This window comes from Neovison vison, chromosome 2 (assembly GCF_020171115.1).
Source record: "Neovison vison isolate M4711 chromosome 2, ASM_NN_V1, whole genome shotgun sequence".
Classification (NCBI taxonomy): Eukaryota; Metazoa; Chordata; class Mammalia; order Carnivora; family Mustelidae; genus Neogale; species Neogale vison.
In genome coordinates this window covers 152,813,472-152,826,682 of record NC_058092.1, presented here as the reverse complement: position 1 = coordinate 152,826,682, position 13,211 = coordinate 152,813,472, and the positions used below count along the sequence as shown (strand labels likewise).

The 13,211-nt window shown below is 43.9% G+C and overlaps 1 protein-coding gene across 1 annotated transcript; it reads left to right on the top strand.

Annotated features, from left to right (window-relative positions):
* Nucleotides 1-8,433: 8,433 nt before the first annotated feature.
* Nucleotides 8,434-10,350, top strand: LOC122900586 (bifunctional purine biosynthesis protein ATIC-like). The gene is given in 2 exon segments (XM_044239345.1): nucleotides 8,434-9,546; nucleotides 9,549-10,350. Coding segments are annotated over 2 exon segments (1,776 nt in total). The 5' UTR covers nucleotides 8,434-8,483; the 3' UTR covers nucleotides 10,262-10,350.
* Nucleotides 10,351-13,211: the final 2,861 nt, after the last annotated feature.

Genomic DNA, 13,211 nt, shown 5'->3' with positions numbered 1-13,211 from the left:
TCACTATTCTGCTCCATTGATCTGTTTGGTTTTTCTTTTGCCAACACCATCATATCTTCATTGCTGTAACTTTAAAAATAAGTCCTGAAGTACAATAATGTTCTTCTCCTTCATTAGCATGTTGACTATATTGGGTCTTTTGCCTTTCTATGTAAACCTTAGAATTAGTTTGTTTATATCTACAATATAACTTGCTGGGATTTTTATTTGGATTACACTGAATGTATAGATCATGTTGGGAGGAACTGACATGTTGACATTATTCAGCCTTCCTATACATGACATCAACTGTCTCTCAGTTTACTTATCTAAATAGTTATCTAGGTTTTTGTAGTTGATTTCTTAAGGTTTTCTACATATATAAGCTCATGTCATCTGTGAACAGAGAAATTTTACCTTTCCCTTCCCCACCTGGATGCTTTTCAATTCTTTTTCTTGCCTCATTGCCTTGGCTAGAGCCTGCAGTATCTCGTTAAATGTAAGTGGTGAGGACAGATATCCATGTTTTGTTTCTGGTCTTAGCAGGAGAGCATCCAGTCTTTCACCAGTAAATGTGATATTAGCTCTAGGATTTCATAGTTGCCCTTATCAGAGTGATGAAGTGCCCTTTAATTTATTGTTTACTGAGTGTTTTTATCATGAAAAGGTATTGAATTTTGTGAATTTCTTTGCATCTTTAAGATGATAGTGCAGTTTTTGTCTTTATTCTATTGATTCAGTGTATTATTATATTTCTTACTTTTGGGTATTAAACTACCCTTGCATTTCTGTGTTAAATCCCACCTGGCAATGATGTATAATGATTTTTATATATGTAGCTATATTGTTTCCTAGTTTTTTGGTTGAGTCTTTCTGCACTCACTTTTACAAGAAGTATTGGTCTGTGGTTTTCTTCCCTGTGATGTCTGTGTCTGAATTTGCTTTTCAGGGTAATGCTGCTCTCATAAAAGAAGGGTAATGCTGGTCTCATAAAAGGAGTTGGCAGGTCTTCCTCCTGTTTCTGAAAGAATTTGTGAATAATTGCATTGATTCTTTAAATGTTTTGTAGAATGCAGCAATGAAGTTATATGAACCTGTGCTTTTCTCTATGGGTAGTTTTCCAGTTTTTGGTTTCTTTGTTTTTACTAATTTGATCTCTTTATTCGTTATAGTTCTATTCAGATGGTCAGTTTCTTCTTTACACAGTTCCAGTGGTTTTTGTCTTTCTAGGAATTTTTCCATTTCATCCTCAATTATCTAATTTATTGGTATACAGATGTTCATAGTATTCATTTAAAAGCCCCACTTCCCCCATAAGTTTAGTCATAATGAGTTCTCTTTCATTTCTAATTTTAGTAATTTGAGTTTTCTCTCCTTTTCTTCCTCTCTAGCTAAAGGTTTGTCAATGTTGTTGGCCTCTTCAAAGAAACAGCTTTTGGTTTCACTGAATTTTTTTTTAAGATTTTATTTATTTATTTATTTGAGGGAGAGAGTGCAAATAGAGGGAGGCCCAGAGGGAGAAGTAGATTCCCCTCTGAGCAAGGAACCTGACAAGGGGTTTGATCCTGGACCCTGAGATCATGACCTGAGCCAAAGGCAGACACTTAACTGCCTGAAACCCATGCCCCTCCTTGACTCTTCTGTATTTTTTTAATTTTTTATATCATTAAATTCCATCATTATATTCATTATATTCTTCCTTCTGCTTGTTTGGAGTTTAGTTTGTTCTTTTTCCAGCATCATGGTGGAAGATTAGGTTTTGATATGTCTTTTTTCTTAATATAGGCATTGACAGCCATAAAATTTTCTCTAGCAGTTTTAGCTGCATTCCATATGTTTTTCATATGTCGTGTCTTCATTTTTATTCATCTGAAAGTATTTCCTAATTTCCCTTCTGATCGCTTTGATTCGTTATTTAGGAGAGTTTTGCTTAATTTATACATACTTGTGAGTTTCTCAGATATTTTTCTTTACTGATTTCTTGTTTCTAATTTCATCTTGTTGTGGTTAGAGAACATACGGTGTATTGTTTCATTACTTTAAACTGTGTCAAGGTTTATTTTGTGGTTTCACATGTGGTCTCTCCTGGAGATGTTCAGGGTGTATTTGAAGATAATGTATATCCTGTTGCCATTGGATAGAGTAGTCTATAGATGTCAGTTAGGCATAACTCATTCATCATGGTGTTCAAGTCTTCTCTTTCCTTGTTGATCTTGTCCTAATGCTTCTATCCATAGGAAAGTGGGGTATTGAGGTCTCCGATATTACAGTTGAACTGTCTCATTCTACCATCATTTCTGTCATTTTCTTTTAGCGCTCTGTTACTAGGTGGGATTTTTGACTGGGAACTTGTTGGGTTTTGGATTACCAAATAAGCAGGGCTTTTTTTTTCCAGGGGTTAATTTCATGTATAATAGATAAAAAAAAAAAAGTATCTTGTTTTAACTTTAATTTATTCAGTGGGTGTTTCGAAAGTTCCTCTAAGATCTTGTACAGTGACTATTCTGTGATTCGTGAAGTCATCACAGGTCTGCTCTAGGTTTGTAAGTAAGTCCTAGATGTTTTCCCCCAGCAGGTGGGTCACTTAGCATCCTCCCTCCCACCGGGGACCTAGGGCTTAGCCCAACACAGTAATCACATGCAGTATCTTTCTGTAGCATGGTTGTGCTGTGGCTAATTGTGCTCATTTTATGTAATTAACTCCGTAGGATTTTAATGTGCGCTATTAAATCAAGTTAAAACATGAAAATCATTTCACTTAACTGTCTTAGAAAACTGTGTCCCAACACATCCCAGGGTAAATCATGTGTAGTTTTAGCATTATTGTATCTGGGGACACGGATTACTTGTTACCAGCGTTTCTCTTCCCCTCACAGAAACCCAGAACAACAAGGGATCATGTGTGTTTATCCCAGTCAGTTTTGGAAGCAGAAACTCAAAGCCAAAGTAGAATATTAGAAGATCAGTATCAAAGTACTGACGCCTTTACTTTACTTTATTGGAGAATAAATTAAAAAGAAGACAGTGAAACACAAGGCCAGTTGCCTCAAGTAACCTGACGATAACCAAACACGGAGAGTGTCTGTGATGAGAAGGAAGGAGCTTTTGGCATTGTCGGTGTGTGTCTTTGAAGGGGTGTATTGTACAGTTACAGAGCTCACAGTCGTGGGTGTGGAAAGGGAGAACATGAGATCTCTGCGATGTGAGAGCTGCCTATACAACATGCATATTTTTTTAAAGAAATTAGCTTCTGGCTTGACATTTACATTTTCAGGTCTGGGAACATTCAGGACTTGAGAGTGGAAAATTGACTTTTATGTAGATATATATATATATATATATATGTATATATATACATATACATATATATATTTCCATCCTTGCACTGTTGCTTTTAGAATAAGGCTTATATATCATAATATATGAGTCTGCTGTGAGTGTTATGAAAAATATATATCATGTTCTTTTTTAGTGGACATGTGGATATTAACCTGAAGATTTAAGAACTGTATGTATGACTGTTGCAAATAAACCATTTCTGGCTTTTGACCTGACCCCATCTTACCAACAGTCATTAATTGAAACTCTGCAAGAACATAAACTTTTAGTTCCAGAATTGACTGTTTAGCTAGAAGAATGAGAATTTAGATAGGTGTGCTTCAGTTTAAGGAAATCAAATGAGTGAGGGCACCCGGGTTGCTCAGTTGGTTAAGTGTCCAACTCTTGATTTCGGCTCAGTTCCTGATCTCAGGATTGTGAGATCGAGCCTCATATCAGACTCCACGCCCAGCAAGGAGCTGCTTGAGATTTGCCCCCTTCCTCTGCCCCTCCCGCTGCTCGTGCTTTCTCTCTGTCTCTAAAATAAATAAATTCTTTTTAAAAAAAATAAGGAAAATCCAATGAATGAACATTAAACTTAAACACTAAGTTAATAAGGTAAAACTTGACTGTTCCTGGGGTCCAGAAATTTCTGTGGGCTGAAACACAGGGTCACATTACCGTGACGTAGTGAAACCAGGGAGGTGACCCCAGCGCAGCAGGAAACCTGTGGTGGGAGGTCAGGTGTCCTGAGGGATGAGCCACGTCCATCCCATCCTAGCTTCACCTTGGCGCCACCTGGTGGCGCTGTTCTACTTTGGCTTCATATCAATGCGGATGGTTTGGGGTCCTTCCGTGGGCTGGGAAAAAATACTTAACTGTATAAGTAATCCCAAGGGGATGGTACTTCCACAGTTTCTTGAAGGACTTAAAAAGAGAAACTCTGTGAGTCTCCAGGGCCAGGTTCTAGTCTCTAACTACTGTTCTGAGTTTCTGCTGCTGATGTCGGGCGAGATCTGTCCTCTCTGCTGGGGCTTCTGTCTCACCCCTGCCCAGCTCCCCCGGCCCTGGGATCTGCCGCTCACACCCTTGGCTCTCTGGCCTCCTGTGGAACCCCTTTCTCCTTGCTCACTGCACCCCAGTCCTGCTGGCTTTCTTGCTGTCATGTCTTAGTCCCACTTGGCTCCCGGCTGGGGCTCCACGTGGTAGCAAGTCCAGGAATCTGTGCTTGTTGGTGTCTGTTCTTTCAGTGACACCCAGAGCTGAGCATGGGAGGACACTGGGGACACAGAGCTCTGCCTTCCAGGCCTTTCCAATTCCTGAGCTCATCCTCCGTCTTCACTTCCCTCCCACCTTCCCCTGAAGATACAGTTTGTCTTCTGCTGCACTTCTTACTTAACAGGAGTGCCAGGGAAGCCAAATGCTCAGTTTCTCTCTGTCTGTCTCTGTGTCTCTGTCTCTGTCTCTCTCTCTCACATACACACACACAGTATTGAAGTTTATATTCTCACACAGTTTCATTGTTCCTCATTCATGCAAGTCACTAGGGAATACATAATTCCAGATGAGTTCATTGTTGGATGAATGATGCTGGCCCCTTAAAGCCCCAGAAATTTCACAAATAACTTATAATGAAAATCTTTTAAAAGTGTGCTGTTCTGGGTCCGCTGGGTGGCTCAGTGGGTTAAGCGTCTAATGTTGGCTCAGGTCATGCTCTGGCTTCAGTGGGGAGTCTGCTTGTCCTTCCTCTGGCTGGAGGAAGGGATGGAGTCCTTTCTCCCTGCTGCCCCCCCATACTCATGCTCTCTCTCTCTCTCTCTCAAATAGAATTTTTTAAAAACATGTTATTCTATTCTGCTTCTTACAATTTTTGATCATCAAAGCTCATCGCTATGATCATCACTTGCTCTAGGCTGTTTTAATAAGAATATAAGGGTATTACAGGGGCATCGTGACTTCCTTACCTGCATACCATAAGTGACAACTCTGTGTAGCCTTCTCGAAATGTCAGCTTAGGTTCTCAGAACTGCCTCTTTTACTTTCTTGCTCTGAAGCTTTCAACAGGCTATCACTGTCCCTCCCAGCATACCCGCCTTGAGCAAACAAGCCTACTGACAGTTCTCATTTGCTGTATTAGAATAATGTACTGTTGGGGACAAAAAGCCAAGTTAAAAACCATATTATCTAAATGCGGGTTGGGAGGCTGTGAATGAGGGTTTGGTATACAGTTTTCTAGGAAGGCCACCACACATCCCCTCTAGGACACTGTGAGTCATCTCCCCTCAAGACTGACTCTGGCCATGATCAGGGGACATTGTGTCTTTTGAGCCTAGACCACAAGGAGCCTTCCAGCTTCTGCTCTCACTCTGCCAGAACCCTGGGACCTGTATGTGAGGAGGCTTGAGCTATCCTCGTGGGCGGTGAGAAATCTCGTGGAGAGAAGCCCAGCCACTCGCCAGAGCCACTTGCCACACGTGTAAGTGGGGACCTCCTAGACCCACCCACCCCAGCGGAGCTGCCGGATCGCTGTGGGCACAGGCCTCACTCCAGGCAAAGTCAAATTGCTAACCCACAGAATCATGAGCAAATAAACTGGTTGTGGTTTTGCATTGAGATAACTAACACAGACGACCTATGTCCTTTACCTTTACCTGCAAGTGAAGTATCTGGCCATGAGCATGAGGCCTTTGAGACCGCAGTGTGGCTGCCAGAGGTGGGCTTTGCTTGTTCCTGAATGGCAGCCCAGCTTCAGGTCGCAGAAGCCTCTATAACGAAGTGACATTTGCTCATATTATAAAAAGGTCAAGGCCATCCTTGGGATGTTGCAGCGTTTTAAAGATAAATAACTCATTATGAGACTGCAAGGGTGATGGATGAGCTTAAAAGTGGCAGAAGCTTTGCCAACTGGAAATCAGAAATGAAACATCTCTAAATGCGGAAAGCAAGCCGCTGTGAGCATGAGATTCGGGGTGACGAGATCCGCACACACAGGGAATGTCTCCGTGTCCCTACCTTCTGCTCTGTGGCTCCCTCTTGAAACTTGTGTATCGACAGAACGTCCCCGGGTCCGAAGCAGCCAGAATCGCCGGGAGGGGTGCAAAGGGAAGAAGTCAGCTCCGCCGCCCGTTTAATTAATTCCCGGGACTGGAACCAGATTCAGCGTTAAGGGAAGCCGCCTCTGGCTGTAACGGAGGCCCCATTAGCACTCCCTGAAATAGACAGAGGTGCACACCGGAGCGGGAACAGGAGGAGGAGCAAGTGCTTGAGAACCACGAAGACCCATAATCAGTTTCCCCAGGGAGGCCGTGAAGGACGCCAGCGCCCTCCTCTGCTGCTTCCTGCCTCGCAGCCACCCCACGCAGCCAGGCCTATGGCTCAGTTCGTGCGGCTTCCTCTTAGCCTGTCCAGCATTTAGGATGGAGCCTCCGTCCTCAGGCCTCCAGAGGACTCTGGAGGAAGAGCATCCGGTGGCAAGCGCCAGGCTGCACCGTCCTGCCACACGTGCTGAACCTCCACGTCTGCCTGATGGAAATCAGTAGGTGAGGAAGGAGCAGCCAGAGCCAAAAGAAGGATCTCACTGCCAGCTCAGCCCAGCACCCTCAGGACTGGTTCCCCATGTCTCTGAGGCATCCCCTCTTGGGTATCACCCAGCCACTTGGAACCTTTTCCAGGGCACTTCTGTCCCTCCTCTCACAGCTCCATCTGGCCTTGATGGCTTTGCCCTGCAGATTTGCACGGCCCAGGGAGGGGGCCGTTCTGTGTTCTAGAAGGACACCCTTCTGTCTCAGCTTAGCTGGCTTTGTGATGATTTCGGAATCAGGGCAGGTGGCCTTGTGTTGTGCTCTGGTTCCACACAGACTCACCCCGCCTCTTCTTCCAAACCCTCACCCCTGCCAAGAGGCTGGCTCCCATGGCTGGGAGAAGGTGTGGGGCCAGGCCGTGGTCTGAGTCGTACGGAGCCTGCTGTCCTCCTGGATCTGTGTATGGATGTCAGGCTCCTCTTACGGGAAGTGAATTCTTGGGCATCCCCTAGAAGTCTCTGCCCGCCCTTCGTGCAGATAGGTCCTTGGCAGACTGTCATGGGTGTGCACTGGCAAGGCCTGCAGGGTGCAGGGGCTGACGATTCCAGCCTGAAGATGCAGTCATGAAAGTAGAAAACATCGCCTTTACGTCCTCATTTTCCAGCAGAACTTTGACATTGCTTGTTTCTCCCATATACTGAAGATTTTGTCCATGGGCATGCCGACCACAGAGTCCAGTCTTTTTAAAACGTAAGTCCGCCTTCCAAATACTGTGTCCTAGTTTCAGATCGTGTTGGCCAGTTTCTGGCTGAGATAATATGGTCACCATGTCCATATTAATTCTCTCCCATAGACAGATATGGGTGTGCCCCCAGCTTCTTTTTCATTAACATTCTAGATAGTTTCCATGTGGATTTCTACCTCATTGGGTCCATAGGATTGGTCTAACGATCCACATTAATTAACATCTTCTTTCTGTTTTACCCTATGTAAAGGACGTGCCTGTTTTCTGTAGTGTTTGGGGGAATATTATAACGGACATCTTTTTTATGTTACTGCATGACCCATCAGTTCATTCTAGCTGTTTCCTGCGATGGCCACTTAAAAAGAGCCATTAACACTCCTCTGAACCTTCTGGATATGTGCATAGAGTTAGCACCAGAAACCATATGTGGTACTGGGAAGTACCCCAGGAACTTACACTCGCCCTCCATTTTGGGAGGTGAGGGAAAGTCTGCAGAGAAGTTCCCTCTCCCTCCTGAGGCCCTGGCTGCAGCCCGCTGACCTTTCAGGGTTCTCTACAAGAGTGTCTGTGTGGTTACACGCACAGCAAATGGGTGTCCCCTTCGGAACTTCCTTTCGGAGTGGTTGTCGTACCTCTACCCTGGGTGGAGGGGGGCATTATGGCAGGGCCTGGAAATTCAGTGAACTAACAGCAACATGGGAGCACTTGCTGGGTGCTTTATTCACTCAAAAAATAGTCACTGACAACCTGCATGCCAGGTACCATTCAAGGTCCTGGGGACACCTCATGAATCAGAACAATCAAAAATCTCTACCCTGGCCTGCCCGCGCGCGCGCGCGTGTCTTAGCCACTCGGCGCCCCTCCGCACGTGGCGTTGCCGCTGCCGCCCCCGCTTGGCCCTGACCCCGCCGCCCGCAGCCATGGCACCCAGCCAGCTCGCCTTATTTAGTGTCTCTGACAAAACGGGCCTTGTGGAATTTGCCAGAAACCTAACTTCTGTTGGTTTGAATCTGATCGCCTCTGGAGGGACTGCAAAAGCTCTGAGGGATGCGGGCCTGGCAGTCAGAGATGTCTCTGAGCTGACGGGATTTCCTGAAATGTTAGGGGGGCGTGTGAAAACCTTGCATCCTGCAGTCCATGCTGGAATCTTGGCTCGTAATATCCCAGAAGATAATGCTGACATGGCCAGACTTGATTTCAGTCTTATAAGAGTTGTCGTCTGCAATCTGTATCCCTTTGTGAAGACAGTGGCTTCTCCAGATGTAACTGTTGAACAGGCTGTTGAGCAGATTGATATTGGCGGAGTAACCCTACTGAGAGCAGCAGCCAAAAACCATGCTCAGGTGACAGTAGTATGTTAACCCGAGGACTATGCAGCTGTGTCCACAGAGATGCAGAGCTCCGACAGCAAAGACACCTCCTTGGAGACCAGACGTCAGTTAGCATTGAAGGCCTTCACTCATACGGCACAATATGATGAAGCAATTTCAGATTACTTCAGGAGACAGTATAGTAAAGGAATATCTCAGATGCCTTTGAGGTATGGAATGGACCCTCATCAGACTCCTGCCCAGTTATACACGCTGAAGCCCAAGCTTCCCATCACAGTTCTAAATGGAGCCCCTGGATTTATAAACTTGTGTGATGCTTTGAATGCCTGGCAGCTGGTGAAGGAACTCAAAGAAGCTTTAGGCATTCCAGCTGCTGCCTCTTTCAAACATGTCAGCCCAGCAGGTGCTGCTGTTGGAATTCCACTCAGTGAAGACGAGGCCCAAGTCTGCATGGTCTATGATCTGTATAAAACACTTACACCCATATCAACTGCATATGCAAGAGCAAGAGGGGCTGATAGGATGTCTTCATTTGGTGACTTTGTTGCATTATCTGATGTTTGTGATGTTCCTACTGCCAAAATTATCTCCAGAGAGGTATCTGATGGTATTGTTGCCCCAGGATATGAAGATGAAGCTTTGAAAATACTTTCTAAAAAAAAAATGGAAACTACTGTGTTCTTCAGATGGATCAGTCCTACAATCCAGATGAAAACGAAGTTCGAACTCTCTTTGGTCTTCGTTTAAGTCAGAAGAGAAATAATGGTGTCATTGACAAGTCATTATTTAGCAACGTTGTGACCAAGAATAAAGATTTGCCAGAGTCTGCGCTCAGAGACCTCATTGTAGCCACCATTGCTGTGAAGTACACGCAGTCTAACTCCGTGTGCTATGCCAAGAATGGTCAGGTTATCGGCATTGGAGCAGGACAGCAGTCTCGAATACACTGCACACGCCTTGCAGGGGATAAAGCAAATTATTGGTGGCTTAGACATCATCCACAAGTCCTTTCAATGAAGTTTAAAACTGGAGTGAAGAGAGCAGAAATCTCCAATGCCATTGATCAGTATGTTACTGGAACCATTGGCGAGGATGAGGATTTGATAAAGTGGAAGGCATTGTTTGAAGAAGTGCCTGAATTATTAACTGAAGCAGAGAAGAAGGAATGGGTTGACAAACTTAGTGAAGTTTCTCTCAGCTCTGATGCTGAGAGAAAACAAAGGGATAATGTAGACAGAGCTAAAAGGAGCGGTGTGGCCTACATTGCTGCTCCTTCTGGTTCTGCTGCTGACAAAGTTGTGATTGAGGCTTGCGATGAATTGGGAATAATCCTTGCTCATACGAATCTTCGGCTCTTTCATCACTGATTTCATTGCCCCATATTTTATGGTTTGCTTATGTGTAGGTGAAAAACCACATGTAACATTGTGACAGTATTGTTTTTAAAAAATAAAACATTAAGTCTTAAAAAAAAAAAAAATCTCTACCCTGAGAGACTATGGACTCTGAAAAACAATCTGAGGGGTTTGAAGTGGCGGGGGGGTGGGAGGTTGGGGTACTAGGTGGTGGGTATTATAGAGGGCACGGCTTGCATGGAGCACTGGGTGTGGTGAAAAAATAATGAATACTGTTTTTCTGAAAATAAATAAATTGGAAAAAATAAACTTCCATCCATACTGCACCATATTTTAAACTAATTCAAAATGGTCATAAACCTAATTGTAAAAATCTAAAAAACTTCTAAAAACACAGGAAACAAGCACTTCTTAGATGTGAAACCAAAAAACCTATCCATGAAAGAACAAATAAATAAATTAAATTTCATGAAAAAAAAAATCTCTACCCTCATGGTGTTGACTTGAGAAGCATTTCTAGTAGGTGGCTCCCATCAGGGCAGAGATGCGTTCATCTTGCTCTCTGCGGTGTCCTGGCGGCGAGCCCCTGAGCGCTCAGATGGGTGAACGGTCTTCAAATTACCAAATTCATGGGTTTCCAGATCTTCACCATTTCTCTTGCCTCCATTAAGAGTGGAACATTAATGGGTCCAATAGAAATGATCAGTGTAAAGATCTGAGCCCATGACTCTCACTACGATGGTTGTAATAAGTAGCATTTTTTTTTTCAGAATACTTAGTAAGCTTCATATGTTCTGCAGAGCCATGAGTATGTGGTTTTTTCACTAAATAGGTAAAGCCTCAGGAAGGAAAACCAGGATTCTTTAAAAGATTTATAGCTTCGGAGTCAGATACATTAGCAACAGCAATAGACTTTCTGAGCCTGTTTGCTTCCCAGACTTGATACCTCCTACTTATATTTCTCATTAAGATATAATTAATGGCCATGGACCACCCTTTCTGTTCTTAACTTGGCAGACTCGTTGTCTAAGTTATGGGAATTAAAAGACTCTACTGTCTCCAGGCAAGAGAGTTTCATTATATTCAAAGGGCATAGTTTTGGGCTTTGGACAGAAAAATGGATCAAGAAGCCAAAGAGAGTGCAGTGGCTCACAATGGGAACCAGAGAACATAGGACAATGTATCTGAGTGCAAATAATTGTTTTTAGATCCAATTTATGTTAGTGATGCCTGAAATTCATTCAACAACAGTGGATTTTGTAGGCAGCTTGACTGTCCTATATGGTGCTGCTAACTCTGGGAATTTCTTGACTAATAGGACCATCTTAATACTGTGAGTTTATTTTTTATCCAACCCCCCCCCAGCTTTTCTAAATAGCTTTGCCCTGTGTTTGCATTTATGTATCTCTGAAGAAAGTTGAACTTAATGAAAGGAGCTTGCTGTGACCATATGCTTCCTTCTGCCTTTTTTTTCAGATAAACAGACAGACTTTCTATTAATGACAGTTGCCTATGCATGTCACTTAGACCCTTAATTCATTCAACAAATATTTTTTTAGAAGATTTTATTTATTTGAGAAAGAGAAAGAGCATGGATGCATGAATGGGGGGGGGTGGGCAGAGGGAGAAGGAGAATCTGACTCTCCACTGAGCAGGGAGCCCAACACGGGGCTCGATCCCAGGACCCCAAGATCATGACCTGAGCCAAAGGCAGACACTTAACCGACTGAGCCACCCAGGCACCCCTCAACAAATATTTTCTGAGTACCAATCAGACGTTGTTGGAATTAACGGAGGAAACAACACGAAGTCCTTACTCTCATTAGTGGAAGGAGAGAGAGTCACTAAGCTAATAGATACATATGCTAGGTGGCATTTAATACAATAGAGGAAAATCAAGCCAGGTGGAGTGGGTTAGGGAGGTTGTGGGATGGGGTAGGAAAACTTGCCATTTTTAATGGGGTCATCAAAGAAGTGAAGCTAATAGGGTGATGATTGAGCAGAGACCTGAAGAAAGGGCAGACGACTTGTGGATATTGAGAAGAAAAGTATCTCAGAGCAGAAAGCCAACACATCCCCCTGATATGAGGCTGTGCTTGAAGTGTTTGAAGAACCAGGGAACACTAGGGTGGCTGAAACAGATGAATCCAGAAAGAGCAGTCGGACACAGGTGCCAGGAAACAAGAGGCCAGACATCACCTCGGAGGGCATTATAAGGACCATGGCTCTGCGGGAAGAGATGGGAAGGCCCTGGAAGGCTCTGATCAGAAGTGTGACATGAGCTAACTTAAGGTTTATAAGAACCACTTTGGTGGTTTTATGGAAAAACAGGTGGTGGAAGGAGCAGAGTGAAAACCAGGATAGTTGGTGGGACTCTTGTAGTAATCCAGGAAGACTGTGGTGGTGCACGAAAGGGGCACACAGTGATTCCATTTACTTAACTGTGTCTTGTGCATGTGTTTGTACTTTCCCACTAGAGGGCAAATACCAGATGAGCATAGACTAATTACTGTTCCTTCAGCCCTCCATAAGCCCCTGGCATGGATGGAGGAATACAACATGACAGCAGTGATAGCAGCAGGGGGCCAGAGCTGCTTGAGCCTGTGGATGAGCCTTCCAGCCCATGCAACCTAATGCCTTCCCCTAGCTCCTCCTTTGTTTGAAGACCCTGGAAAATTATTCTGACGTTCTCTGAACCAGATCAATTTAAATCATTTCATCTTGTCTGATTAATGTATGTCACTTACCACTTTTTTTTTTCCCCCAGAACAGTGAAAACCCAGGCAATAGTGAAAAATCACTGGACTGATAGTGTCTTTTTCACCTCTACCTCTTGCATCAGGCATCCCTCAGAAGGAAACCCCACTGGTGACATTACTTGCTTTAGTTTCTTTCTCTTAGTATCATGGTTAATTGGGGGTAATATGCACATAACATAAAAGTTATCATTTTTACCATGGTT